Genomic DNA, 26111 nt, shown 5'->3' with positions numbered 1-26111 from the left:
TGTGAAATTGTTGTGGGTCAAGCTGGATGAGAGCGAAAGGCCCCATCCCAGGAGCCGGTGCAGCCGGTGTCGGCTGGCACGGGGGCCGGCGAGTGGCTGGGCGGGCATTGCAAGCCCCAGGCGATGGTTCACAGCATGGGCAGAGCCTGCTTCACGCCTCTGCCCTGGGGAATCCAGCTCCACTCTGGTCAGTTCCCCTGCCCCGGCTCTGGTGCCGCATGGAGGTTCCCTGCACAGCTATGTGAGATCTGTCCTCTTTCTCTTTCTTTGCATTGAGTCAAAGGATCCAAGAAAGGTAGGAGGCCGAGCAGTGGGAGGGAAGGGATCCAGAGCTGGCCTTCTCCCCATGCAGGGGGCAGAGGCCTGGACGGGGTTTGGCCCTGGGTCCTGAGGCATCTTTTTTAAGCCAGACGAGGGACATGTTCCCCTATGTAGAGAGCCCAGCACCCCATCACTGAGAGCAAGGCATGCCCCCCTTTCTCCCCTTTCCCTATGCATTGCCCCTGCCTTTCCCCGCACGTGACTTGCTCCTAGCTCTCTGCCCACAATTCACCCTGCTGCTCCACTCCCGCCAGACACGGGTCCTGGAGACACAAAGTGGCCTGGAGCCCAAGACTGCCCATGGAGCAGGCCGTGGCATGGTGGAGGGCTGCCCGTAGGCACTGAAGCCGCAGGCAGAGCTGACAGGGTATCTTTGCTCTCCTTCTTGCAGCTGAGGAGCCAAAGGAGACCGATTTCCTGCACAGCCTGGATGGCAGGGGCTCCGCAGGTGCTGGGCTGGGCCCTGACCCGCCAGCAGCTCCGGGCCCTTTTCACCAAGAGACTCCTCTAGCCGGCGCAGCACCAGGGCTTCTTCGCACAAGTACCGTGGCGGGGGGGGGGGGGGCGTCTGACGGGGGGCATGGAGGGGAGGCTCTGAGAGCACTGGGTGCTGAGCAGTGGAACATCGGGGGAGGGGTGTGGGTGTGTGTGAATGGAACATGGGGGGCACTATTCCTGTGCGAATGTTCTCCTCTTACCTGTGACCCAGCCCCGGAGAGTCCGGATTCTCTGGCTTTGGATCCTTGGCTTGACCTAGGGTGTCCTAGCACGCTGGCTGCAGGATTCCCCTCGCCCCAGCCCCAGCTCTGCCCCGGCCCGAGGGGCCCAGCCTGGATCTCCCCTGCCCAGCTCTGACCCTGGGGCTCTGCCCTGGCTGCAGGATCCTCCTGCCCAGCTCTGACCCTGGGGCTCTACCCTGGCCTGAGGGGCCCAGCCTGGATCCCCCCAGCCCAGCTCTGACCCTGGGGCTGTATCCCGGCCCGAGGGGCCCTGGCTGCGGGATCCTCCCGCCCAGCTCTGACTCCAGCCCCTGCTCGCAGATTGTCCTGCCGGCTGTCTTTGTGTGCATCGCCCTCCTTTTCAGCCTGATTGTGCCACCCTTCGGGAAGTACCCCCCACTGCACCTGGAGCCCTGGATGTACGGGCAGCAGTTCACCTTTTTCAGGTGCGTCGCATCCCAGCTGGAGGGGATTGTGTGTGTGGGGGGGGGGGCAGGGGTTGTCGCCTGGGCTGTGTTGGGGCAACGCCCAGCTGGGAGGATTCATGGCAGTGGCCCCTCTGCTCTGTCTGTTTCAGTGATGACTCCCCGGGGGACCCCGACTCTGCACCGCTCCTGAGAGCCCTGCTGGCCGAGCCAGGCTTCGGTACCAAGTGCATGAGGGATGCCCTGGAGGGGTGAGTACCCCCAGTCTGTGCCCCTCCGTCAGGCAGAGGGCTGGGGCGGGGGCAGCTACTGCCGCTGGGAAGGGACCCTGTGGGGAGGTCGCACCTGCTTCCTTGCCAAGAGCCTGAGCGGAGACCAAGGTGACTGCAGTTCCCCGTGCTCGCCATAAGGAGGCATCCTTGCACCAGCCTGGCTGGTTCTGTTGGGCCAGACACTTCCCCTCTGCAGCTGCTGCTGTCTGGGCCGTGTTTGTCCTGGGTTCTAGGGTGGTGTCCAAGGGGTTAACACACTAGGCCTGCCCTGTACTTCCTTGCCTCCAGGGGTCTGTGCCCCCCCACTGCCCCAATAATACCTTGCTCTTGCCTGGCGCTGGGGCAGGCTCAGAGCTCACTCCTGCTCGGCTGTGCGGAGAGCAATAGGCTAGGTGCTAACCAGCAGCCTTCTCCCTGACGGGGTGTTCAGGAGTGCACCTTGCCCACCGGTGTCCCACGAACGAGGCTTCTGGACCCCCGAAGTGCCCAGGTCCCTGGCCGAGGTCTTCCAGAACACGAACTGGACGCCAGCCAACCCCTCCCCAGCCTGTGAGTGCAGCTCCCGGGGGGCACGGAAGATGCTGCCCGACTGCCCCGAAGCAGCAGGAGGACTTCCTCCTCCACAGGTATCCGGCCACTCCCTCCTCCCCTGGGATTGTCGGAAGTGGGGTGGGGGCGGCGAGGGAGGCTCATCCCACAGGGCAGAAAACCGCCTGCTCAGAGCGGCTGGGAACTGTGTCAGGCTGGGCCAGGGAGTGCCCAGCTTGGAGACTGGCCTCTGCCGTCGCCCGGTCCAGAAGCCTCCCTTCTAGTCCCCCGAGAGTCACGGCCAGTAGAAGCTGGGTGGGTAGAGGGGGGTGGCTCCTAGTGGACTCAGCTGGGGTTAGTACCAGCCCTTGACTCAGCATGGCCCTGGGGACCCTACAAAACCGTGCCTGGGACGACGATGATTCCAGTCCTGTCTCCTGTCTGTCCCCATCTGTCCTCCCGCCAGGTGCAAAGGGGCACCGGCGACATCCTCCAGAACCTCACGGGCAGGAACATCTCTGATTACCTGGTGAAAACCTACCCCAAGATCATCCGCCAGGGGTGAGCACCTGGGGGATCCTGGGGTCTGGTCCAGTCTGGGGAGAGCTCCGGTCTCTGCCTCCGACTTGTGGGGGGGCGGGGTTGGGAGAAGCTGTAACAACCCTCCCACACACACGCAGCCCCGATGCGCCTCCTGATGCAGAACTGCAGTTCTCCCTTCCTGCCCTCTCCAAGGCTTCTGGGACTGACCTGGTGGCACAGAGCCTGGTCAGTGCAGTGGCCAGGGGCTGACTGGGCTACTGCAGCCTGAACTGCTCCTCCCCAAGACTGGGCGCACTGTCAGGGCTGGGGAGGGGCATCGCTTGCCCCGGCACTCCTCCAGCTGTCCTTGACCTGGGGGTGAATCAAGACCTTGCTCTCTAGGGCTGCCCATTGCACATTTGGTGGCTGTAACTCAGGGACAGACCCACGAGCGGTGCTAATGGCTCCCTGGGTGTTTCCCTTTTGTTCCTGCAGGTTGAGAACCAAGAAATGGGTCAACGAGCAGAGGTGAGAGGAGTGCGGCGGTGGAGGGGGGCAGCTGAGGTGTGAATCATTTTAGTAAGACTGTTAAGGGCATGGGACTGGGAGCCAGGACTCCTGGGTTCTGTTCCCAGCTCTGGGAGGGGGCTGTGGGTGAGTGGCTCTGATTGAAGCTCGGGGATCTACTGCTGTGGAAGGGTGATGGCACCCCGAGCATCTCTGTCTATATGCCTATGTATTTAGCATGCCCACCACCGCAGTATCTGGGCACCAGATTGTCTCCCTGCCATGTGCCGATGCACCTTCCACCGTCACAGCCTGGGGGTGTCTCCCTGCCCTGGTCCCAAGGTGCTGCCCTGAATCTCCTGGGGTGGGGAGAAGCACGAGGGGACATGCCTGGGTCCCTGATCCTCCCTGCGCCCACCCTCCCAGGTATGGCGGCATCTCGCTGGGCGCCCATAGCTCTCAGGCCCTGCCCTCAGCAGAGGAGGTGGATGGTGCTGTGCGGGAGATCCGGGCCATGCTGAACATCACCAAGGTACAGCTCGATGGGTGGGGTGGGGTAGGGTAGGGCAGGGGATGGGGGAAGAGTCAGTTTCCTGCCTCGGGCCTTTGCAGTGAGTCTGAGAGGGTGGCATCTGCCACATGGGACTCTTGGGGAGGTTGGTAGGTATGGGGCAGGGCTGGGGATGGATGGCATGGGGTGGGACAGGGTGGGGGTGGCATGGGGCAGGGAGGCACATGTGAACGTCTCATCAATCTGCATCCAGTCCTGATCTCCTTTTCCGGCCCCTAGGGGAGCCCCATAGACAGGCTGCTGGGAAACCTGAGCAGCTTCATCAAAGGCCTGGACACCCGCAATAACGTCAAGGTCAGTTTGGGAACAGAACCCGGAGCAGGGGGGAGCTCAGGGGCCCGTCACACTCATGGGTGGCATATTCCAATCCCCAGATGCCAGTCTGAGAAGGTCCAGAGAGCAGCGATGGGAATTGGGTGTCAGGGCTTCTGGGTTCTATTCCTGGCCCTGGGAGGGGAGTGTGGTCTGGCGGTCAGAGCCATGGGGCACCAGGCCTCAGGACTCCTGGGTTCTATTCCCAACTGTGCCACGGTGGCGGTGGGCGAGTCACGGGGCCAGTGGAGGGAAAGCTCAGCGCTGAGTGTTACCGTTGCGCTGCCATGCGGCCACAGGTCTGGTTCAACAACAAGGGCTGGCATGCCATGGTGTCCTTCGTCAACGTGGTGAACAACGGGCTGCTGCGGGCCAGCCTGCCACCGGGCGCGGAGCCCTGGCGCTACGGCATCACGGCCATCAACCACCCCCTGAACCTCACCAAGGAACAGCTCTCGGAGGCTGCGCTGTGAGTACAGGGAGAGCCTCGGGGAGGGCGGGGATTGGGTGGGGCTCTCGCTGGGAGGCTGGCTTATCTCTCTCTCCCCTCCCCGTGGCAGGATGGCCACCTCGGTGGACGTGTTAGTCTCCATCTGCGTGATGTTCGCCATGTCCTTCGTCCCCGCCAGCTTCATCCTCTTCCTCATCGAGGAGCGGGTCAGCAAGGCCAAGCACCTGCAGTTCGTCAGCGGCATGAAGCCCAGCGTCTACTGGCTGGGCAACTTCACCTGGGACATGGTGCGGGGCGGGCCGTGGGGCTGAAGATCTGGGGAGTGGCAGATTTACAGAGGAGAGGAGGGATCCCATGGCTCTGGGGGCAGAGGGGTGAGGGGAGTAGGGGATATAGCTCTCCAGCACAGGGTCAGGCTGGCACCTAGTGGGGCTCACAGGCAGGTTCTCGCCTGCGGGCAGGACCCTCATGGAGGAAGGCAGTGTTAGGCCCAACATGGCTGCACGCCTGGGTAGGTTGTCAGTGGCGGGGATTGAACCTGGGCTCTCTGGATGAAAGGCCTGAGCCTCTGCTGCCTGAGCTAAAAGGGAGGGTTCTGTTTGATGAGGCTGTAGCAGGCTCATCAGCCTCCAAGGGTGGCCCAGTCTCCATGAGCTGAGGACCACTTGCTGCACAGAGTGGGTGTGGGCTGCGCAGGGAAGCCTGTGCCCCTGAGTGGGACTCACTGCTGGGCCGATGAGAGGCCCTGAGCTAGGATGGGTGGGGATGCTGGGTGTGGGGTACATGACAAGCTCAGCACCAATGGCCACTGTGTAGTCAGAGGGGGCTCACTCCCTGTCTGGAGGAGAGGGAGTTGGGGGGGCTGGCTTCAGGCCTGTCCCCATTAGAACCCTCCATCCAACCAGCCTCTCCAGGGTCGACTGGGTCACACCCGCTGCCTCCTCTGCTTCTCCCCACAGTGTAACTACCTGGTCCCAGCAGGGCTGGTAGTCCTCATCTTCCTCTGCTTCCAGCAGAAGTCCTACGTGTCGTCGGCCAACCTGCCCTCCCTGGTGCTGCTGCTGTTCCTTTATGGGTGAGGGCCCTGAGCCGGGGCAGGCGCGGCCCCCATCTGGCCCTGACAACATGGGAGCAAATTCCCTGCACAGTCGGGAGCTCGCTTTGTCTCTTGGGGCAAGGGGGATTCTGTCATATCCTGGGGAGAGGGACCAATGACTAGCCCAGAAAGGGAAGGGAGTTAGCTGGTCTGGCCCCGGAGGGGCCTGCAGCCTGGGCCATTCCTGGGACCAGCCATCTGAGTGAGACTGAAATACACACTCCCTACATTGGACCTCAGGGTGTTTGCCTGGTAGGTCTCTCTCGGGGGTGGATTACAGCTGGCAGCCCTGCCCTGCAGGACCAAGCTGGGAGGTGGTGGGGTTTCGTGGGACATTGGCCCCTTGTCTCCCAGCCCTGGTTTGCAGCATGGGCTTGGGTCCTTGGGGCCAGGCCTGGTGTCTTTCGGGTTTGTTTCAGCTCTGTTCCTCTTCCACCCCAGCTGGTCCATCACGCCGCTGATGTACCCGGCCTCCTTCCTCTTCAGCGTCCCCAGCACGGCCTATGTGGTGCTGACCTGCGTCAACCTCTTTATCGGCATCAACAGCAGCGTGGCCACCTTCGTGCTGGAGCTCTTCACCGACCAGGTGAGTCCTGCACCCTGAGGGCTTCCCTGGCCCCCTCGGGACAGGCTGCGCGGTGGGGATTTTCCAACCCAAGATTAACTAGCAACCGCCCAGGCCCCCAACTTCAGCCCGGTGCCTGCAATGAGGTGAGTTCAGCTCCCAGGGGAAGGGGACCCCCAGGGTGATGGTGGGAACCCCGCATGCTGGTGTCGCAGAGCTGGGGCCGTCACCTAAGCCGGACCCTTTTGCTTCCCCCCTGCCCCGGGCAGAAGCTGAACCACGTCAACCGCATCCTGAAGAAGGTTTTCCTCATCTTCCCGCACTTCTGCCTGGGCCGGGGCCTCATCGACATGGTGAAGAACCAGGCCATGGCTGACGCTTTTGAGCGGTTTGGTGAGTCTCCTGAGCCCACAGTGTTGAGGTGACATGTTTCCCCACTCCTGCTCTGCTTGGATGGGCCAGACTCAGCATGAATGGGTAACGCCTGTGATCCCTGCACCTCCTCCTCAGGAGCATCTGTCTGTCTCTGCCTAGGTTCTTAGGCCACGACCATCACTGTGGTATCTAACCCTCTGCCGGGCATTGACTCTGTCCTGTCCCATGCCTCCCCTGTGCCACCCCTTCTTCTTTTAAAGCCCCATTTCTCCCCGCTTCTTTCCCAGGAGACAAGCGTTTCGTGTCTCCGCTGTGCTGGGACCTGGCCGGGAAGAACATGTTCGCCATGGCTCTCCAGGGCGTCGTCTTCTTCCTCTTCACCATCCTGCTGCAGTACAGGTTCTTCGTCAAGCTCCGGTGAGGGGCCGGTGGGGGTCGGCGGGATCGGCAGGTGGGCGTGCAGCTGGGGTGGAAATCCAGCTCTGGCCAACCCCCTCCCCGAGTCGCTCTCCCCCTCCCTGCCATAGCAGGGTGGGAAAAGCCGCTTGTTTAATCTGTCCCTTCGCCCAGCTCCCCACCAGTCATTGGAGCGTGGGGCTGGGCTGGCAGAGTTAACATCTCAGTGACATGACCCGGGGAGGGCTGCGATGCCACCTCTGCTTGCTGCCTCCGTCTGTCCATCCAGGCCTCTGAGCCAAACCTGCATGATTTTTACCTCCCCTCTCCCGGCTGCTGTATGGATGTGCCCTAAGTGATTTAGGAGCCTAGTTCTCCATGACTCTCACCCATGTGCTTACGTGGTCACTGTCATATCTGACCTCGCTCACACGGGCCCTGTCTTCACAGTTGGGACCAGTCTAGACCAGCAGTTCTCAACTCTTACCATGAAAATACCCTGTCTCATCCTGCTGGGGTCTAGCTGGGACCCCTCCCATTTGGCAATCTGGGACCCCCAACACCTGATCGCAGCCCTCCGGGATTCCAGCATCATTTATGGGATCTCCAAGTTCCCTAGAGCCCATGCTAGGTCTGGGTGTCATGGCAACCGCGCTGCCCAACGTGCCGTTCCATGCCACTCGCCCTAGTGGGACGTCACCCTCTGTTTGCATCCTGGTTTGAACCATTCCCCCTCCTTCCCTTCAGGCCCTTTGCCGTTAAACTTCCCCCTCTGGGCGGGGAGGACGAGGACGTGGCTAGGGAGCGGGAGAAGATCACAAGCGGAGCTCGGCAGGGAGACATCCTGGTGCTGCATGACCTGACCAAGGTGTGAAGGGGGCGGGTGGAACTGGGCAACGACTCCACTCTCGGGGCAGCCTGTTCCTCAACTGGGGGTGGGGGGGGGCATCATCATCCACCTCCCACCGTGACCCCCAGAGGAGGATTTGGCTTTTCCTAGTGCCACTTTTTTCTGTTTTATAGAAAAATTTAATGAAAATGAAAAAGAAAATCAGTGGAAAATTTATTTTTTTAATTTTTTTTGGCAGCTGTTCAAATATCAACAAATCTCAGTTTGGAAATGCTGCCACAGGATGCCATTCTCTGCTGTGGGCCAGGCCCCCCTGATTGGACTACATCTCCCATGAGCCACCACAATCCCCCCTCCCATTGGAAAGGGCAAGCAGTGCACCTGGGGAGTCCCTGGCCATGGTGCATCATGGGAGGTGCAGTCCAGCAGGGGCCCCCAACCCATAGAAGAGAATGGAGGGATGAAGCAATTGAACTACACATCCCATGAGGCTCTGCGGCGGCAGCAATAGCCAAATGGGAATATTTTGGTTTCGGGGCATTCGTTTTCTCTGACAAACATCTGAGTTTCCCCATAAACCCAGACCCTTCCTGTGAATATGTTCGGTTCGTCACACACCCAGCATCCTGTAAAAACCAGTTTTGATGACCAAATTTTCAGTCCAGCCTCGCCCGCGATCCCCCGCCTCTCTGGGGGATTCCAAGGGCGATGAACCCTTCCTGCCAGGAATGAGAACACCAGGAGGCGGTGGAGTTTCATGCAATGTTCACTGTGGGTCTGCCCACTCGCTGCGGCAGGTGCTTGGCCTGCATTCGCACGGAGCGGAAGGCTCCCGCACAAACACGTGACTCCGCCCTCTCCCCACGTGCTGCAGCCCTCAGGCCTGGGATGCCGCTCTCAGGCTGTTTCCCTGCCCTCTCTCTCAGGTGTACCGGGCGAAGAAGAAGCTAGCTGTGGACCGCCTGTGTGTGGGAATCCCCCCGGGGGAGGTAAGGCCGCTGGTGGGCCAGGTGCAAGGCACCTGGCTGTGGATGGGATTCAAAGGGTAGGCAGCCATGGTTGGTGGAACGAGAGATCTGAAGCAGGTCGGTGTGGGGAAGCGCTGGCTCAGGCCCATGTCACACTGGGGATGGAGCAGACAGTCCAGTGAGTGTGTCCTAGGGAGGAAGAGGTGACAGGCCCCCCCAAATCCTGGCCCTGAGCCCCAGTCCAAGTGGTGTTCTCCCTTCCGTGCCTCTTGGAAGTGGGGAGCCAGGCAGGGTGGGTGGCTTAGGGGACAGTTTGCCTTTAACCCTGTGTTCAATCCTGGCGCAGTGTTTCGGTCTCCTGGGCGTGAACGGCGCTGGGAAGACGTCCACTTTCAAAATGCTAACGGGGGACACCGAGGTGACCCTAGGATATGCCTGTCTGAAAGGGCACAGGTGAGTGGGGAGGGACAGGTGAGTACTGCTGAGGGGGGTGAAGGCAGGGACGACAGGTAAGTGCAGACGAGTTCATGGGCGGGGGGGCAGGTGCGGGCCCCAGAGAACAGGACAGGTGACTGTTACAGGGAGAAATGGGAGGGAGGACAGGGGAGCACCTGGCTGGGGGATGGGTGGGAAACCAGTACAGACGGGAGCACTGTGGGGAACAGGGTGGGATCAGGGCTGTGCAGATCGGAGAGGGGGTCTGTGTGTGTGTGGTGGAGCTACGGGGCGGGTGCGTGTCGCACTAGCACGAGAACTGAGTCATCGACACACACACTCATACATGCCCCTTCCTCCTGCCCTCAGGCTGCTCTGCTGTGCTCTGGCAGCCCTGGGGATGCCCCAATCTCCCATCCCATCTCTGGAGCACGGTGGGCTCCGCTGCGGGACGCCCCCTCCCCTGCCTGCTGGTCAGTTTCCCCTGGGCTCCACTGCGGGACGCCCCCTCCTCTCCCTGTAGATCGGTTTCCCCTGGGCTTTTCTGCGGGATGCCCCGTCCAGCTGCGCGGTTTCTCTGCCCTTGCAGCATGCTCAGCGACTTGCAGTTGGTCCATCAGAACATGGGCTACTGCCCCCAGTTCGACGCCATTAACGACCTGCTGACGGGACGGGAGCACCTAGAGTTCTACTGTCGCCTGCGTGGTGTCCCCGAGGAGGAGACGCCCAGGGTAAAAGCTCCCCCTCCCCTTTCTGCCCCCGCCCCAAAGCAGGGGAGATGCCTCCTGGCTCCTCAGCCTCTGTGCTTCTCTCTCTGTAGGTGGCTCAGTGGGGAGTCTCCACGCTGGGCCTGGCACAGTATGCCGACAGACCCGCCAGGGGATACAGCGGAGGAAACAAACGCAAGCTCTCCACGGCCATCGCCCTCCTTGGTGCCCCACCGGTCATCTTCCTGGTCAGTGCTGCCAGGCACTAATGGGCACCTGGGTGGTACTGCCCTGCACTCCGAGTCAGCCCCCTCCAGCCGCTGTTGGATGAAGGGGGAGAAGGCAGCTCATTTGCACAGTTGTCTGCATAGGCAAACCCTGGCCCTGTTAATTTGCCTGGTTATTTAACTTAAGACCATGGGGACGCAGCCTTGATGTAACTGACCTCCCCGGTCGGGCTCTGTACCTGGGCCCAGGCTGGAGATGGAGCAGTAGAGCCCTCTGGGCTTTCGCTTGGGGGCCGTGCTGCATTATAGCCCCTGGCTCCAGTCCTCATTTACACCGTTCTGGCCCTGGGCACCCTGGGTATTAACACCTGCCCCTTCCTGTGGCCACAGCGGTGCCCAGGGGCCTTGGTGCCAAATCCGCCGTGCTTCCCACCCCGACGCACGCTTGGTACGGACAGGGCCAGGGCTGACCCAAAGCTGCTTTCGGGGCTCGTTGCAGGACGAGCCGACCACGGGGATGGACCCACGAGCCAGGCGGTTCCTGTGGAACTGTATCCTCAGCGTGATCAAAGAGGGCAGGTCCGTGGTGCTCACCTCCCACAGGTAAGAGAAAGGGCTGAGCTGCTCATCCGTCCCTCAACCCCCGTGGGGATCAGGAACTAGCCCAGCCCACCCCCACGCAGGCGAGTAGCTGTCAATCCGCCCTTTTGCAGTGATTCCCCTTGTGCCATGCACAGGGTTAGGGGGCAGGGAAGCCGGTGCAGCTCCTGATCTGTGTCTGAGCCAGGGGTTTGCAGCAGGGGGCGCTTCTGGTCTCCCACTCCCTGGCAGGGATAACAGCGACACCCCCCCACCCCCCACCAGCCAGCATGAGCTAACAGTAGCCGGCCCTCTGGGAGTCATCAGACCTATGACTTGCCCCAGCTGAGGGCCTGGTCTGGCACCCGGGTGGGAAGTATGTTCTCCACTAGCCCACACTGCCCCCTCCCCTCGCCAGGGAAGGGCCCAGTGGAAGCAAACATGGGGGGCTGTTGGGCAGGGGAGAAGTGTGGGGGTGCCAAGTCGGGGGTGCTCAGGCCATCACTTCTTCCCTTCGGGCAGCATGGAGGAGTGTGAAGCCCTGTGCACCCGCATGGCCATCATGGTGAACGGCCGGTTCCGCTGCCTGGGGAGCGTGCAGCACCTGAAGAACAGGTAACTCAGTGTCATCTGTCCAGGGAACCCGGCACAGAGCGGATGGCCTGCTAGGGACCAAACTGTGCTGGGAATGTCGCAGAGACCATGGGGGGGTGGAGAGGGAATGTACATGCCAGAGTCGCTTTCCATCGGTAGAGAGGCTGAGGCAGGAAAGAAAGGAGCTGAATCCACCCCCTGCTGCCCCTAATGAATCCTCCTCAGGGAGCTGGCAGTCCCAGCACTGGTGTGGGGGGGCTCACCTCTAGGGCGCCAGTTCGAATCCATCCCAGGGTGTTAGCATGCGCCAGTTACCACCATCTGGCAGTCCCTGAAATGTATCTGGTGGTCTCGGGCCAGTCCCCTAGTGGTTCTGATGGCAAGACACCACCATCGCTATTGGCACTGATTGCCCCGAGCTCGGTGGCCTTCCGAGTGGAGTGGCCTGGGAACGAATGGACCATGGGTCAGGGTTGAGGCATGCGTGTGGGGCGGGGAATTCCTTGCTGCTCCTGATCTGTGGCTGAACCAGAGGACTCCAACAGGGGGGCAGTGCAGCTGCCTCTCCTTTCCCAAAGCTCCTGCTCCCCTCCCTGGCTGGGGTAACTCCCTCGGTGGTGGAGCTCAGAGAAATCCCCGCCGTGCTAACCCTTGGAGCTGCTCTCCAGAGCCGTCGGTCCCCCTTGTTTTGAGCAGTGGTCAATGTTCGCCTGGCATGTCCACGAACAAACCTGCCCGCCTGTTTGCCATAGGTTCGGCGACGGCTACACAATCACCCTGCGGGTGTCGGGCCCCAGCCCGGACCTGCGGTCCGTGGAGACATTCATCCAGGACTCCTTCCCCGGCATCGTCCTCAAAGAGAGACATCACTGCATGCTGCAGTACCAGCTTCCCTCTCGAAGCTGTTCCTTGGCCAAGATCTTCAGCATCTTGTCTGCTCACAGGGGCACCTACCGCATCGAGGACTATTCCGTGTCCCAAACCACACTGGACCAGGTGAGACCAGGGCCGAGTCTTGGCCCTTCCCCTCCAGACTTGGAGATTGTAGCGCCCCCCTGTTGACCGGGATCAAATAAATGGACGTTTCCCATACCTTGAGTGTAAGGGACTGTCCTCGTACCATGTTGGTGCCAACTGGGACACCACCAGGGAGAGCGTCTTCCCAACAGCTGGGATGTTCCCCAGGGGTTCTCAGCGTTGTGAGGCACCTCACCCCCACCTGCCCTTAGCATGAGGCGTCTTGTCTGTGCCTGCCATGGGTCAGCATCCCGAAACTACCAACCAGTGGTAATGCCAGTCCTGCTCCCAGGCTCCTGCCAGCCTCGCTCCCTCTGTATGGCTTAGGCACAGCCGAGCCCATGGAGTGTTCCCTGCTGGGTCCAGCCCCTCATCCACCGAACCCTCTGGGAATTCCCACAGCCAGCACACGTCAGCTCACTAGCTACGCCTAGGATGCAGTTCTGCAAATGCTCCACACATCCATGTATTACAGTGAAAACCAGACCAGCGCATGACCAAAGAGCGGAGATTCGAGTGACAGCGAGTAAGAATATTGGAAACACAGGTTACACAGAACACGAAATCCTATCCCTCTTTCTAGAGCCTCCGCTTAACTAGCTGGGTCTCCTCCTTTCTAAAGAAGCATCTCTCACCCAAACTTCTGTCCAGCATTTTCAGCCGAGCCTGCTTGAGACCCCTCTGTCATGTAGCAAACTCACTGTGCATTTACCTCCTTAGGGAAGAATATCAAGGTGTTCTCTTCGTCTCCCAAATGCACCACAGCAAACTGCCGATGTGCACCTCCAGCTAGTCCCGTCCCGCACCCGACCTGCTGTTTACCTTTTTCTGTTACTTTTCTCTCTCTAATTCTCACAGTCGTTCATTGGTATTCAGCTCATCCTGGAGAGCGGAGGTCCAGGGTGAACCAGACACTACTCAATTCACGAGTCCCAGGCTGTGACCACTAGGCAAGCCTGCCTGTCACCCTGCCTGACTCTTGCTTTTGTCCCTTCCCCGCCAGGTATTTGTTCATTTCGCCAGGGACCAAAGCGACGATGAGCCCCTGCCGGACTTGGCGCCTCCATTTGAGCTCGAGCCCCCTGGCCCCTGGAAGAGGATCACCCACTTCCTGGAGGACGACAGCTACCAGGAGAGTGCTGTCTGAGACCCTACCCCACCCAGGAGTGCAGCCAAAATATGTGGGGGGGGCTTCCCTCAAAGCACCAGGGCTCCTCCTGCTTAGAGCAAGGAGGGGTGGAGGGAAAGCCCCACCTACCCCTAAACCTGAATCAATAAAACACCCATTGCTCGTAGGGGGCAGAGGCCCCCAGCTGATGGACCTTGCCCCACGTCCATGGCTGTCTCCCCAGGGGAGCAACACAGAGCTCCTTAAACCTGAATCAACAGCGCAGAGGGGGTAGGGCCTGACTCCATCGTGCCCTTCGGGAGCAGCTCCTGCCAAGCCCCCACCCTAAGGTGCAGGAAGCTTTCCTGTGAGTCACCCCCCCCCCCCCCCGCCAATCCAGGGAGCAGGAGGTGGGGGGCCTGGGCCTTGTTATGCCTTAACTGGCAACAAGAAGGTGGGATCTGGCTCCCAGGGCTCCAACACCCACCTCTGCCCGGAGTTTGAATCCCAGGCTGGGCCCATCAGGCTCTCCTGCTCGGGCACCTGTGGCCTGCAGCTCTCACTTGGTGTCTGTACTGGGCCCTGCCCCAGTTCTGAGTGGGCCAGGGTGGGATTTCACCCCTTGCCCTGCCCACCCCTGTGCACTTCCCCCCCAGGGGAGGGCCTAGGGGCCTCTCTCAGAGACATACCCCCATTAAACCCAGCCGCTTGGGCGCACAAAGGGGGGCTTGGCTGGACCCTGTAGGGTCCTTGGTCACCCCGCCCCCTGCCCTTCACTACATTCTGCTATGAGCTGCTGTTTCAACAGACTGTAGGGCTGCCCCCCACCTTCAGTGACTGCAAGGCCCTCGCCAGCAGTGTGATCTCAGGGATCCCCTCTCTTCCTGGGGAGGGTGCTCCATTTTCCCTCCATTCGCTATGCTGCAGCTACCATCCCTCCTCCCACGGGGCCTTGGCTGGGAGCCCGTCAGTCATCTGCCTAGGCCGTGAGCCCCTCCTTTCTGCCTTGCCCCTTAGCATGCTGCCTCCACTGGGGCCTCCCGTGGGAACACCCCCCATCCCCTTGTGTTAATCCTTCCTCGGACCAAGTCATGAGGCCCCTAGATGCTATGCCCCTGCCCGGACCCTGAGGTGTCTCTAGGCAGGGAGGTCTGCAAGCCCTGAGGCTCCCCAGCTCCCTCCCCAGCTGCCCTCGCTCTGCCAGTCTTCCCCTCCTCCCCCTTTGGCGGAGGGAAGAGCTCCTCTCCGAGGCCGCCTGCTTTTCTGGCCATCTGTCCGGTCACTAAGGATGCACTGACTCCCCTCCCCGAGGACGATGGAGCATGCGCCCCTCGCCCCGGGTGCTGTCCTAGCACAGACTCTGCCCACTCTCCCCACCAGCCCTGCCCACCATCTGAGTATTGTATTATCCCCTTTTAAAATGGCCCATGGCCGGGAACATGTTGCCGTGGCAGTGGCCGTTCCAATGGTCCAAGAAGTGGGCAGTGGCCGCTGACCACGTACTGTGGCGTTTGTGCCCCGGGCATTAGGCTGGGCTGGGGCATCGCTGCGCCTCAGCCGACTGTTACAAACACCTGGGCCGACGCCTCTCCATGCAATGCTGGCCCCAAAGAGGTGTGACCCTCTGCCCATGCACTCCTGAGGGCACTGGGGCTGGGCTCTCTCACGTAGCTGGTCCGTTTTCTGGTATTTATAGAGCAGAGTCTGTGGATATTTGCGTGAAATACGAAGCGAATTAAATATACGCACACAGTAACTCCCAGCTTGTGGGTGGAATGATTCTAGCTGGGCGTCGGGGTTTGTTCTCCAGCTCGCCCTTCGTTTCTCTCTTTCCTCCCCTGTTCCATGGCTCTAGGGTCCACAGCCAGCCCCATTTCCACCGTCTCTGAGTAGCTGCCAAGCTTGAGTGTATTTATCCCCCTTGCGAGGCAGGGCAGGGCTGTAGATCCTGTGGCACAGATGGGGAACCAAGGGGCCAGGGTTACAAATCGGGCCCTCGGCCGCTTGTCCAAGGTCACCGGGAGAGCTGGGACTTGCAGTCAAGTCTCCCAGGTGCTAGCCACCCACTAAGAGTTCCTAACCCACCCGTTGCCCTAGTACCTAGGGGCCTAATGTAAGGTAGCATCTTTTAGCTGAAGGTTTTCAATACCCTGCAGATAATTAACCCCTCAGGCCCTGTGTTTAATATCCTTTATTGTGCGGAAGGGCAAATTGTGGCACAAGTAGAAGCGATTTGCCTGTGGTTGCTGGGATGGAACCCAGGAGTCCTGACTGCTCCTCCCCACCTCTAACCACTGGATTCTCTTCTCTGTACCTGCTGACCCGGAGGGTCCTGTGCTGGGTGAGAAGTGTCCGTCTTGGGGCCAACTGATCCAGCAACCTCTGAATCCTCTTTATTCCCCTTCCCCCGGATCTTCTCTGGCTCTGCTCCTGACTGCGCTGGGCTTGCTGTATTCTCTTCGAGTGGAGCGGTGCTGCTCTGACATGAGCCTGAGCAGGTTTGCATGGCTGAAGCTGCTCTCGGTGTGGGGCTCTCAGCGGTGGATTTGGGGGCAGGCTGCCTCCGTGGTGTAGCCGGCAATGGGGCTGGAAGAGAACAGAAGAGGGGAAGGGGAGGAGATGCCAGGAAGGAGGAAACAGAGGGAGCTGGAGGGTTTAATCCAGGTCCTAGTGAGCAAGTGTCTCTGGCACAAAACACCTCCATCCCCTGGGGCAGTCTGGGGCCACGGGATGGCACCCCACTCCTTAGCCCCAGGGGAGATGCCTTCATGGCAGCACAGACACAGGGGACAGTGGATGCTGATGGGGCTAAAGGCGGTTTTGGACTCCATGGGTTTCACCAGCACTCGATTCCCAACTGATCCAATCCTTAAGAAAAGGGCAGAAGGGCCAGAGGTGTCTGCGGGTACAGCCGGCGGCGTGCCAGTGCTGGGAAGCCGCTCCCCTGGCTCGGGGAATGTGATCTGTCTTGTTTTGGCCCTATCCTCTGGCTGGACTGGGCTCGGTAGGGGGCAGATCCTGTCAGGGCAGGAATGTCCTGTGGTTGCTGGCTCTGCCCCATCTCATTCTCCTGCCCCCTCCCTGTCTCACTGCGACTACAGCCCTGCCTGCGCTGCTAAAACCCAAGGCTGGATTGTCCAGTTCCTAGGACACCGTTACGTTGCCTTGAAAAGGACAATGATCTCGCTGCCAGGGTAGCAGTACGGCTACTGCCCTGGGCTGGCATGTCAGAGGCCTGAGTTCATTGTGCTCTGGATGCACCATGCCCTTGTGGGATTTGGGAAAGTTGGAGTGTGTTGGGACCTGCTGGCACGCACCTGATCTGCCAGCCAGGGTGGTATCCCTCTGCCTCGTCTTACTCTGGGACCTGCAGAAGGCAGATTCCCTGCCCTTATGTTCCTTCTCCAGCTCCCTGGCTCAGTCCAGGGATTCAAAGTCTCAGGCTGCCGTGGTCTGCAGGGGTAGGAGGAGGGGTACATGGTGGGGAGCTCTTGTGGATCCCCGCAGAGGGATATGGGGCTGGAACACACCCCCCGCGGCTGTCCCAGTGGCTCACCTGCCTGTCCTCCAGGTGAGCTTCACCAGTCTCCTCTCTGCAGCCCGAGGATGCAGCCCCACGGCCTTCCTGTTCCTCCTCCTGGCATCATCCTTCCTCTTCAGTGCAGGCTCCCGGAGCAAACGCCACCTCTCCCCTCTGCAAGGAGACAGTGGGGTCACGCTAGCTGGGCTGGCCCCTTGGTGCTGGGATGGGAGCCTGATCCTTGCCTACCCCCCCGCCCCCAGCTGTGTATTATCTCCCCATGGGAGCACTTTGGAGCTAAGGGTGAGGGAGCCCCCACTTAGGGCTTGAATGCAGTTCTCTGGGCAATCACAGCGTGCGGACTGGTGACTAGCACAGGGGAGTGGGAGCCAGGACTCCTGGGTTCTATTCCTGGCCTGGACTTGCTGAGTGAGCTCCGCCTCAGTAAACTGGGTCTGGCGCTAGCTACCCCCGGGGTGAGGCCACGCTGAGTATCTGCAAAGTGATCCCTGGCTGGAAGCTGAGAGAGATGGGCAGAAGCCTGCTGGAGTTTTCCCTGATCCCCAGCCCCCTGCTCTCCGTTTCTCGTCCCCCTTCTGTTCTGCCTCCTAGCCGAGATGCAGGATCTGGGGCGCTGAGTATGTCAAGCTGCAGGGGTCTGGCTAAGGGCAGGCAGGGCTGGGTTTGACATTGGCTGAGGCCTTACAACTCAAGACTGTCACCTCTGCATGTCACCAAAGTCCCCCAGGCCCTTCTAGCCGTGTCCCCAAGCGCCCTGCTGCATGTGCAGGGCTACTCCTGGAAGGTGCCCTCAGAGGTGGGGAGGGACCTAGCTTGTCTGTGCCAAAGCTCTTTAGGGGGTGACGCTGCAAAAGGGTCTCCAAGCAGCCTGGGCAGGCTCTGTGGGGTTCACTTACTCGCTGGGTGAGGCAGGCGCTTCCCCCTGCAGCTCCTTGCGCAGAGCCTGCAGCGCCTGAGCGATCAGCTGGTGGTTCTGGCTGGTCGTGGTCTCCTGGAGGCGCTGCAGGAGCAGGCGGGTGGGGAGCTGGATGTCTGGGGAGTGCTCTGGCCTCAGGAGGCTGCCAGCTCCAGCCTGGTTGAGAGAGAGAGAGGGAGGAGCGACACCTGTAAGATGTGCACCCCCACCTCTCCTGCACTGACTCACTGCAACCTGAGGCCCCATGGTGGCCACGTTCCAACACCCCTAAGCAGATGCAGTGTATTTGGGGAGGGCACCCCCCACTGCTATTTCTAAGGCCCCTTCCTTCATCCCGTCCTTGTGGAAAATCACATGCCTGGGCTTGGTACAAATTGCTGCAGGGGTTCGTTTAGCTGGGCCTGGTCTTCTGGGGATGGTGACCACAAGGCAGAGTGGAAGCAGCAGGCAGTAGCACTCACCGTCTCTGCTGAGCTGCTCCGCTCAGGGGGCGGCAGCTGCTCTGCTGGCTCTGGCTGGAGGCTGATCTTCGGGAAGGTCTCTGGAGCCGTGGGCTCCCGCCTCGGAGCAGCCCGGCGGGCGAGTGCGCCGTCTCTCGGAGCCTGCGCCTGGCTAAGGGGTGGCTTACATGCCACGGCAGCCTGACCGCTGTCTCTGGGCTGGGCTGCTATGGGAGGCAGAGAGGTGACCCGGTGAGTCTGATCTTCAGCGGCGCTGGCTCCACCTCTGCTGTCGCGGCCTCCCCTGCTGGGCTGTCCACACTCCCGGGGAGAACACCCAATGCTACGGACGCTCCTTGTCTCTGAACACCCCTCCCAAGAGTCCCAGGGCTCCATGACGTTCTCCAGGATGGGGCGAAGGTCGACCAAGAGCTTCCTGAGCTTGGGCTTCTCCCTGCTGGCTGCATCTCTGGGCGCTTGTGGAGCAGACAGGGCCTCTGCAGAGGTCTTTGAAGTGCTGCAGCTGGGTGGAGAAGACCCTGTTCCTCTTCTCCTGTGTTCAAGGATGGGGGCCATGGCCCGAGGAGCTAGCTTCTTTCTCTCCTTCCGCCTGCCCGTCCTGTGCCCCCTACCAGAGGAGTCTGCCACCTGCCCTGGGGGCCCAGCCGATCTCCAGGCTTCTCTTGCCTTCGCCAGTGGGAGGTCTGAAATTAAAGAGGAACGCTGAACGTTGCCCATCTCTGCCCAGAACCCAGGCTCTCTCTCAGCCATGCCTGCTGCCAGCTCCCCCCGAAGGAAGCAATTTGGGTGGGTTCTTTTTAAATCCCTCTTCTCAGAAGTGCCACGGCCCAGGGAAGGCGCTGCCTGCTCCCTGTTAATCTCAGCTGTGTCTGTGCCCTGAGATCACACCCAGATGGGAGCAGAGCCTGGCTTCAGCTGGCACCTCCAGCAGCTGCCCAGCCCCCTGCCCTTCCCCCCGAACCCAACGCTTTGAGGTGGCTGCAGTGCTCATCTTTGCTGCCCTGTGCTATACAATAGCTGTGCAGCTGTTAAACAGCTACAGTGTCCCACCCCAGAGGAGGCTGCATTTCTGTATCTTTACACACACCCACATGGTTTACCTGTAAGGTCCTTTGGAATCATTCAGGATTGCTGGGGATGGGGGTTATACCTGAGCCGTACCTTCCAGCGGTGGTTGGCATGGTGAAAGGTGGAACACCAGGTCCGTCCACATGATGGGTGGTAACTTCTGCTGAGCGCGTCCCCTCTTCTGGTGGCCCAAGCCCATTTGTAGCGTGGCTTCGTTCTCCTGCCCCGGAGGAAGGCAGGACTTTCTTTGGCAGAGGCGGTACTGGTGGAGGGGGAACTAAACCAGAGAGGGAAGGAGTTTAGGCCAAAGGAGGGAAGATGTAGAGAGCCGCTGCTGGAGGAGGAGGACGTGGCTGGTAGCTCATGGAAGCAGGTGGAGGTTCCCAGCATGGACCGTGCCCTGGTGCCTCTCTGGGCAGATCCATCCACCTGCCCCCCGGAATCGGTCTGCGCCCTGGAGTGCCCGCGGCCCCGTCACCACTGACCTTCCTGCCCCAGCGGCTGGGTGCCAGCCATTGTTCCAGCCCAGCCTGCCCCCTGCTTTGTGCCGACTCGGAGAGCAACCAAGCAATGAACGGAGCCCAAGGACCCAGCCAGCTCATCCACCAAAGAGCCAGCTTCAGCCCCAGTCCTGGCCTAGCCTGTCTGCTGCAGGGGGTGGGGCGGGGCCCAGGCAGGCACCTCTTAAGGTGGAATTGCTCACATGGGCCAGTGCCAAGGGTTTTACTAGAATGACTCAGTCACGAGGCTTCTACTTCTGGCTCCCTGCTCTCGTTCTGCCGTCTGTAACCACCCTCCCCAACACACCCTGCACCCTACTGAGCACCCCCTGCACCATGTCCCCTTTCCTGGTTTGTCACTTGGGCTGCACCTGGTGCCCATTCTCGTAGCCCACCCAATCACCCAGCATGGTGCACACCAGCCTGTCTGGTGAAGAGCTAGGCAGGTCAGTCACATTATCCCCGTTTTACAGATGAAAAAACTGAGGCACCACATGGGGGCTGGGACTTACCAGAGGCAGAACTGTGGGAGACTCAAGAATAGAACCGAAGTCTTCCAACCCAGCCCTTTAACCACTAGGACACACTGCCTCTCACTTAGGACAGCCTCCATCCCTCTCCCCATGACCCCAAACCTCCCACTCCCTAGTCCTTATTCTGCTATTCTCCCTGCCCCACGCTAATGATGACCTCTTATGCTCCCTCACCTGGAGCATCTCCCCCTCTCACCCCCCGTAGCTGCTGGTATTTATTAGCATTCGATCTAGAGGCCAGGGCACTGGACTTATGGCCAGCAGGGAGCCGTGCCCCTCCCTGGAAAGCCTGCACTCTGTGTGTGAGCCTATGGCCAGCAGGGGAGTAACACAGATGGGGGGAACCGCTGGACACCAGGAGCTGCTGCTTGCTGGGATCAGCACCAGCTGCAGCAAACCAGCTGCCGCAGCAAGGGTGAGGATATTGGTTTTGCAAAGGTCAAGAAGGTATTTGCTTGGTCAGGGGCCCAATACAACCAATAGGCTTCTGAGCTTCTGGACAACATAATAGTTAGAGGACTTTGGTGTCCAGGAGTAGCCAGGCTGCTCCTGGTCTGTATAGGTGACAGGCAGGGCAAGGTCTCACCACCTCCTCGGAAAGGTTGGCCATAGACTTTGTGGCTGCAGCCAGTTTCTCTCTTGCTGGGTGGGGCATGTTCCCACACGAACGATAGGTTCCTGTGCAGAGGGGCTCTTTGGGGCAGGGCCTGAGGGGCCCTGGAACACCAACCAATCTGGCTTTTGTGGGGGGAGCTGGAGCGGCGTCCGGGTGCATCGGCTAATGGTCAAGGCCTGGCGCAGTGTGTGACGGTGCAGCTGGTCGGCACGTCCTCTTTGAGGCCTCCAGCACTGCTTTGGGGGTGGGCTCCCCGTGTCTGCAGGCATCTAGATGAACAAACCTTCACCAGGACTTTCTCCCCGCCCTCTGTGGGCTGCTCTGCGGGGCTCCACCTTAGCTGAGCACCCCCAGGCTTGACTGGAGCTCAAAGGCCGTGGCACCAGTAGCAACACAAACAGCCTGGATCAACAAAGCACTCTGGCGCAGGCCTCCTACCACGCCCCAGGGCAGGGCGACGTGCAGCCACATGCCTTGGCTTCAGCCCGCCCTTGCTTTCAATATGGCAGCCCGCTTCTGCAGTAGAGCCACACGGCTGTCGCTCCCAGAACGCCCTCAGCATAGGCTCTTGAGGCCAACAGGGAGGCAGGGATGTCAGTCCTCGTACAGGGCTTGTGGTGTAATTCCAAAAAGGAATGGTCTAAATGGGCCATTTGGTAAAGATGCATCAGCTGGAATCTGTGTCTGGGCTGATTTCAAGGCAGTAACAGACATTTTACAGGCCCTGCCTTGTTGTAGGTTCAGCATTTTAAAATAAGTAAAAGATGCCACGATGGGTTTCTTGTGTATTGCAACTTGATGGGCCTGTTTAAAATGTTCTCCGTAAACTAATCCTTCGGTGTGTAAAATAAGGCCTGTATGTATAAAAAAATCCACGTGAAGGCCAGCGCTAACCCAGATGTACAAGAAAAAAACAACAGAAACAGACAAAGGACTCCAGGAGGCTGCAACATGTCAGAAAATATCAAATTGACAACTCTAAAACTAAAACAGGCACCTAGTGCTAGGAACAAAATAGCTGTAATGAAAAATAAAAACAATTTAAAACCCCCAAGCACTCATCAAACAAGAATTAATCACAGCATAGCGGCGCAAAACTCATCGGGCCCAATAAAAAAAAAATCACTAGATAAACAGGGGGCCTTGCCATGAAATGTTGGGTTTGTCCTGCCAAGACTTCCCCGGGTCGTGATCGATGGGACCCAGGTCCTCCCTACCCGTGATCAACTTAGCTGGCCACCAGATTGAGCCAGACTCTCGACTGGTAACTACAAAATCAACGTGTGTGTGTGTGTGTGCGCGCGCGCTAATTATTGTCTCTTCAATAAAAGGCGTATTGCCTTTTCCCCTGAAAAAAAATCCCATGTGCTTCTTATAAGCATACAGTGTTTGAACAGTCGCATGTCAGCACTTACGCACAGGTACAACCAGAGGAATTCTGGGTTCGTGTATGTCTCCAGGCACCTCTGCTGGGCAAGGTAATCTCACCCACGGGCCCCCCTTCTCTAGTAAGTTGTGCATCCCAGCACAGGAGCAATAGACAGGCAGCTGCACAGGCTAGATATTGACACTGCAGGGGCCAGGGCTACTGCCCCCTTGCTCCGGACACCATTCAGGTGGCAGTGGGACCATGCTGTGGCCTAAGATTAAAGCCGAAGGGGCTGGGTGGCACTGCACGCAGAAGGAAGGCTGCGCAAGTGGGGGCTGCTGTGGGCCAACGGTGCTGTCTGACAGGTGTTTTGGCTTGTGAGCTCAGCCAACCAGCCTCAGCCTTGAGCCCTAGCGCAGGGGGTTAGCGGTGGGTGGGCGTGGAAGTGTGTCAGAACTGCTGCTCCAGTCCTGCCCCGGCCCCTGCGCAAACCTGCAGCTGCATGGTGGCTATTCCTGCTCAGTGCCAGGCAGCCCAGCGCTGCTGCTGGTCAGCTGACAGCCCGGCATTCTTCTCACCTGGGCAAAGGGGAGCGTTCTGAAGAGTGAAATCAACAGCTAGAACCTGGCTAGCTACAGCAGGATGTGGCTTATTGCTGCTAAGTCGCCAGCCATCCCTCATTGTTCTCCCTCTGCAGTTCTGTAGTCCTGTCCGAACTCTCTAGACCAGGGGGGCTCAACCTTGTTCTTTCTGAGCCCCCCCCCCCCCCAACATGCTATAAAAACTCTATGGCCCACCAGTGCCACAACAACCATTTTCTGCATATAAAAGTCAGGGGCAGCATTAGGGGATAGCAAGCAGGGCAGGTGCCCGGTGCCCATGTCACGGGGGCCCTGTGAAGCTAAGTTGCCCTGGGTGGCAGGACTTGGAGTCTCAGGCTTCCACCCCAGGTGGTGGGGGCTTCGGCTTTCTGCCCTGGGCCCCAGCAGGTGTAATGCCAGCCCTGCTTGGTGCCCCCCCGAAACCTGCTCATGGCCCCGCAAAGGGGTTTGAGACGATGCCATTTGGGTTCCCGCTTCAGTTCAATGGCTAGATTTTGCTTTGAAGGAATGAGGCCCAGAAGAGCGCTCTGTGGGGTGAACCCCTCAAGCCCGATCGCACAGATTGCTTCAAAAGCATGTTGGGTTTATTCATGAAAGGTCTAAAACAAGTTACAATTATTTTGCTGAAGAGTTTGAAAGTTATTTCCAGGTCACCTCACCAAGGACAGTTGGTTCTTCTGGGGCTTGGGACTGAAGGGAGCAGCAGGGCCAGACTTCTTGCAGACAGCATCTTGGGCACAGCTCTCCGTCAGGACCTGGTGGGATGTTGAGTGGCAGCAGAGAACCAGCTGGCCCTCACTGGAGCTCGGAAGCATGCTGTAGTTGCAAGGTGCCAGTGCCGAGCCAAGAGCGCCACTAAGTTCTTTGTCACTTATGTCAAAGGACCAGAAAGAGGGCGTGAGAACCGCTGTTTAGTGCGCCTAGGTGGGCTGAGGACACGGTGAGAATCAGCTGTGGTGAAGCAGAGAGAGCCACCTGGCCAAGCATGGGAAGGGCCCATATATCAGCAATTTACTCGCAAGCAGAGTCTAATTAAGGGGAGCAAGAGCTTTGAGGTGTCAACAGAGGTGGTGTTTCCTGCTGCCCCACCCCACTCAGCAGGGCACCTCCTGTTTCACAGCTGGGTGGGGGTATTGGCCCTTGTCCAGCTTCCTTTTGCCAGGCCCCTCAGACAGCTGGGGTTAATCATCCCATAGACCACAGCTAGCCTGAGGAGCTGCAGTGGCTGATTTAGGGATGAGGGGGCTCCCTGGGAACCTCAAGCATAACAGAGTGGTTAATGTACAGCACCCCCGTCAATTTAGCTGCTGAAAGGGGGCAGCCTGCCTCGGAGGCAATGCTTAGCTGTAACCTGGTGCTTTATGATTTGCATCTAGACAGAGCGCTGAAGACAGCTGCGATCCAAGATACAGCTCTCAGGAGCAGGGCATTTAACCAGATGGAGTGGGGGGAGGGGGGGAGGACAGTAGTTTGACCAGACACAGAACTGGGGGAAAGTTCAACAGATGTGGATCCTGGAAGTGGGGGGGTTAGCCAGGCGCAGGGGGGCACGGTCCTAGGTTCTTTAAATGCCTCTGGGGCCACCAGGCATGGGATGATCAAGGCAGGGACCCATCTCACTGGGGGGATTATGACATTAATCCATTGCTGTCTGTGGTGTGCTAGGGCCCTGGGAAGCCAATTTTAACAAGGGGCTGGAAGCAGTAGCTAGCCAGCCTGAGTGATTTTTAATTTGTGGGCTGGGCACCAGAGCTCTGCATGGGTGCCAAACACCAAATGAAAAAATACAGGCGTTGCTGCAACTTAAAGCGATAACTCTACCAGACACCAACAACCACAGCACAAGGGCAGCTGGGCGCTGGTGTGTTTGCCAGTGGGCGTCTCTGCGCCTTGTTGGCTGCTGCTCAGCTCGGGGTAAAGCATTGCTTCCTCCCCGGGCACCTGTTTTTATACATCATCCTCTCCACCACTGCATATGGGTCCAGGGCTCTCCCAGTGTGTTTGCCAACAGAGCCACATTTTCTGTGTTGGTTCTAGGGCCATGTTGCTGTGCTACTGGTGGGCACCAAGCGCCAGTCGTTTTAGCCACTGGGCCGGCTGAACGTATGAACAGGTAATAAATATGCAGGCAGCATCTTGGCTAAATTTGGGCTTCCTGACGCCAGCGTGAGCAGCCACTGGGGAATGTGTTTGGGAACATTCCCCAGCGTCGGTAAGGCCAGCTGTGGCGTAGGAGTGTGGCGCGCCCAGTCTGTTTGCAAGCCAACACCTTGTTCTCATATCAGAGGGGTAGCCGTGTTAGTCTGGATCTGTAAAAGCAGCAAAGAATCCTGTGGTACCTTATAGACTGACAGATGTTTTGTGCCTCCTACAAGATCCATAAGGAAAAAACACCCACAGGCACAGGCAACCTGTGGAACTCATTGCCAGGGGATGTTGTAAAGGCCAAAAGTAGAACTGGGGTCACGAATTAGGTGTGTTCCTGGAGGATAGGGCTGTTAGCCAGGGACACAAGCCATGTGCTGGGTTTCCCTAAATCTCTGACTGCCAGAAGCCGGGACTGGATGGCGTGGGACGGCTCACTTGAATATTGCGCTGTTCAGCTCATTTCCCTCTGCAGCATCTGGCACTGATGTCTCAGAGACGGGATACTGGGCTGTCTGCCCCAGTATGGCTCTATAATGGTGCGGTGGCTGGGCGGCCTCTGAATGGTGCCCCTGGTACGACTTCCCCAGCAGCCCCTGGTCCTCTGTGCTGAGCTCTGGATGGTAAAAGGTTCCCAGAGGGCGGCTACCACTGTCCCACGTGGTGGGCAGTAACGTACCTGGTAGAGCCCAGCCAGATGTTCACCAAAAATATGGAACGCTTCACGAATTTGCGTGTCATCCTTGCGCAGGGGCCATGCTAATCTTCTCTGTATCGTTCCAATTTTAGTATATGTGCTGCCGAAGCAAGCACAG

At 59.3% G+C, this 26111-nt stretch overlaps 2 protein-coding genes and 1 non-coding gene across 4 annotated transcripts in view; 1 reads left to right on the top strand and 2 right to left on the bottom strand.

Moving 5' to 3' along the window:
* The window catches only part of ABCA7 (ATP binding cassette subfamily A member 7), a 45994-nt gene extending 30665 nt beyond the window's left edge, over positions 1 to 15329 (top strand). Inside the window, 24 exon segments of the mRNA XM_075070898.1 lie at positions 713 to 764; positions 766 to 862; positions 1362 to 1486; positions 1618 to 1716; positions 2168 to 2363; positions 2732 to 2826; positions 3283 to 3315; positions 3721 to 3826; positions 4085 to 4159; positions 4477 to 4646; positions 4738 to 4915; positions 5588 to 5703; positions 6166 to 6310; positions 6559 to 6682; positions 6952 to 7081; positions 7808 to 7928; positions 8837 to 8899; positions 9225 to 9331; positions 9903 to 10044; positions 10134 to 10268; positions 10747 to 10850; positions 11349 to 11441; positions 12173 to 12416; positions 13441 to 15329. Coding sequence (XP_074926999.1) covers positions 713 to 764; positions 766 to 862; positions 1362 to 1486; positions 1618 to 1716; positions 2168 to 2363; positions 2732 to 2826; positions 3283 to 3315; positions 3721 to 3826; positions 4085 to 4159; positions 4477 to 4646; positions 4738 to 4915; positions 5588 to 5703; positions 6166 to 6310; positions 6559 to 6682; positions 6952 to 7081; positions 7808 to 7928; positions 8837 to 8899; positions 9225 to 9331; positions 9903 to 10044; positions 10134 to 10268; positions 10747 to 10850; positions 11349 to 11441; positions 12173 to 12416; positions 13441 to 13584 — 2894 coding nt within the window. The 3' untranslated portion in view covers positions 13585 to 15329.
* Positions 15330 to 15767: 438 nt separating this feature from the next.
* LOC116828388 (uncharacterized) lies at positions 15768 to 20121 on the bottom strand. 2 transcript variants are annotated; one of them, XM_032786694.1, is made up of 5 exons: positions 19625 to 20121; positions 18464 to 19146; positions 17983 to 18158; positions 17102 to 17239; positions 15768 to 16131 (listed from the first exon to the last, which is right to left on the bottom strand). In XM_032786694.1, the coding sequence occupies exons 1-5, from the start codon at positions 19728 to 19730 to the stop codon at positions 16080 to 16082; spliced, it is 1155 nt and encodes a 384-aa protein (XP_032642585.1). In that variant the 5' UTR covers positions 19731 to 20121; the 3' UTR covers positions 15768 to 16079. The 2 variants fall into 2 exon arrangements, with proteins under 2 accessions (XP_032642585.1, XP_032642502.1); XM_032786611.1 differs by lacking the exon at positions 15768 to 16131 and adding an exon at positions 16766 to 16998.
* Positions 20122 to 26002: 5881 nt separating this feature from the next.
* LOC116815822 (U6 spliceosomal RNA) lies at positions 26003 to 26109 on the bottom strand. Its single transcript, XR_004371582.1, has one exon. It is a non-coding gene; the product is annotated as a U6 spliceosomal RNA (small nuclear RNA).
* Positions 26110 to 26111: the final 2 nt, after the last annotated feature.

This window comes from Chelonoidis abingdonii, chromosome 11, assembly GCF_003597395.2.
Source record: "Chelonoidis abingdonii isolate Lonesome George chromosome 11, CheloAbing_2.0, whole genome shotgun sequence".
Taxonomy (NCBI): Eukaryota; Metazoa; Chordata; order Testudines; family Testudinidae; genus Chelonoidis; species Chelonoidis abingdonii.
This window is presented reverse-complemented; position numbering and strand designations above follow the sequence as displayed.

Excerpts from the sequence above, each read along its gene's own strand:
- LOC116828388 (XM_032786611.1), bottom strand. The coding sequence starts at position 19,730 with ATGGGCTTGGGCCACCAGAAGAGGGGACGCGCTCAGCAGAAGTTACCA. Across the intron at positions 19,147-19,624 it reads ATGCCAACCACCGCTGGAAG|ACCTCCCACTGGCGAAGGCA; the intron begins GTACGGCTCAGG and ends CTTTAATTTCAG. Across the intron at positions 16,999-17,101 it reads CTCACCTGGAGGACAGGCAG|ACCACGGCAGCCTGAGACTT; the intron begins GTGAGCCACTGG and ends CTACCCCTGCAG.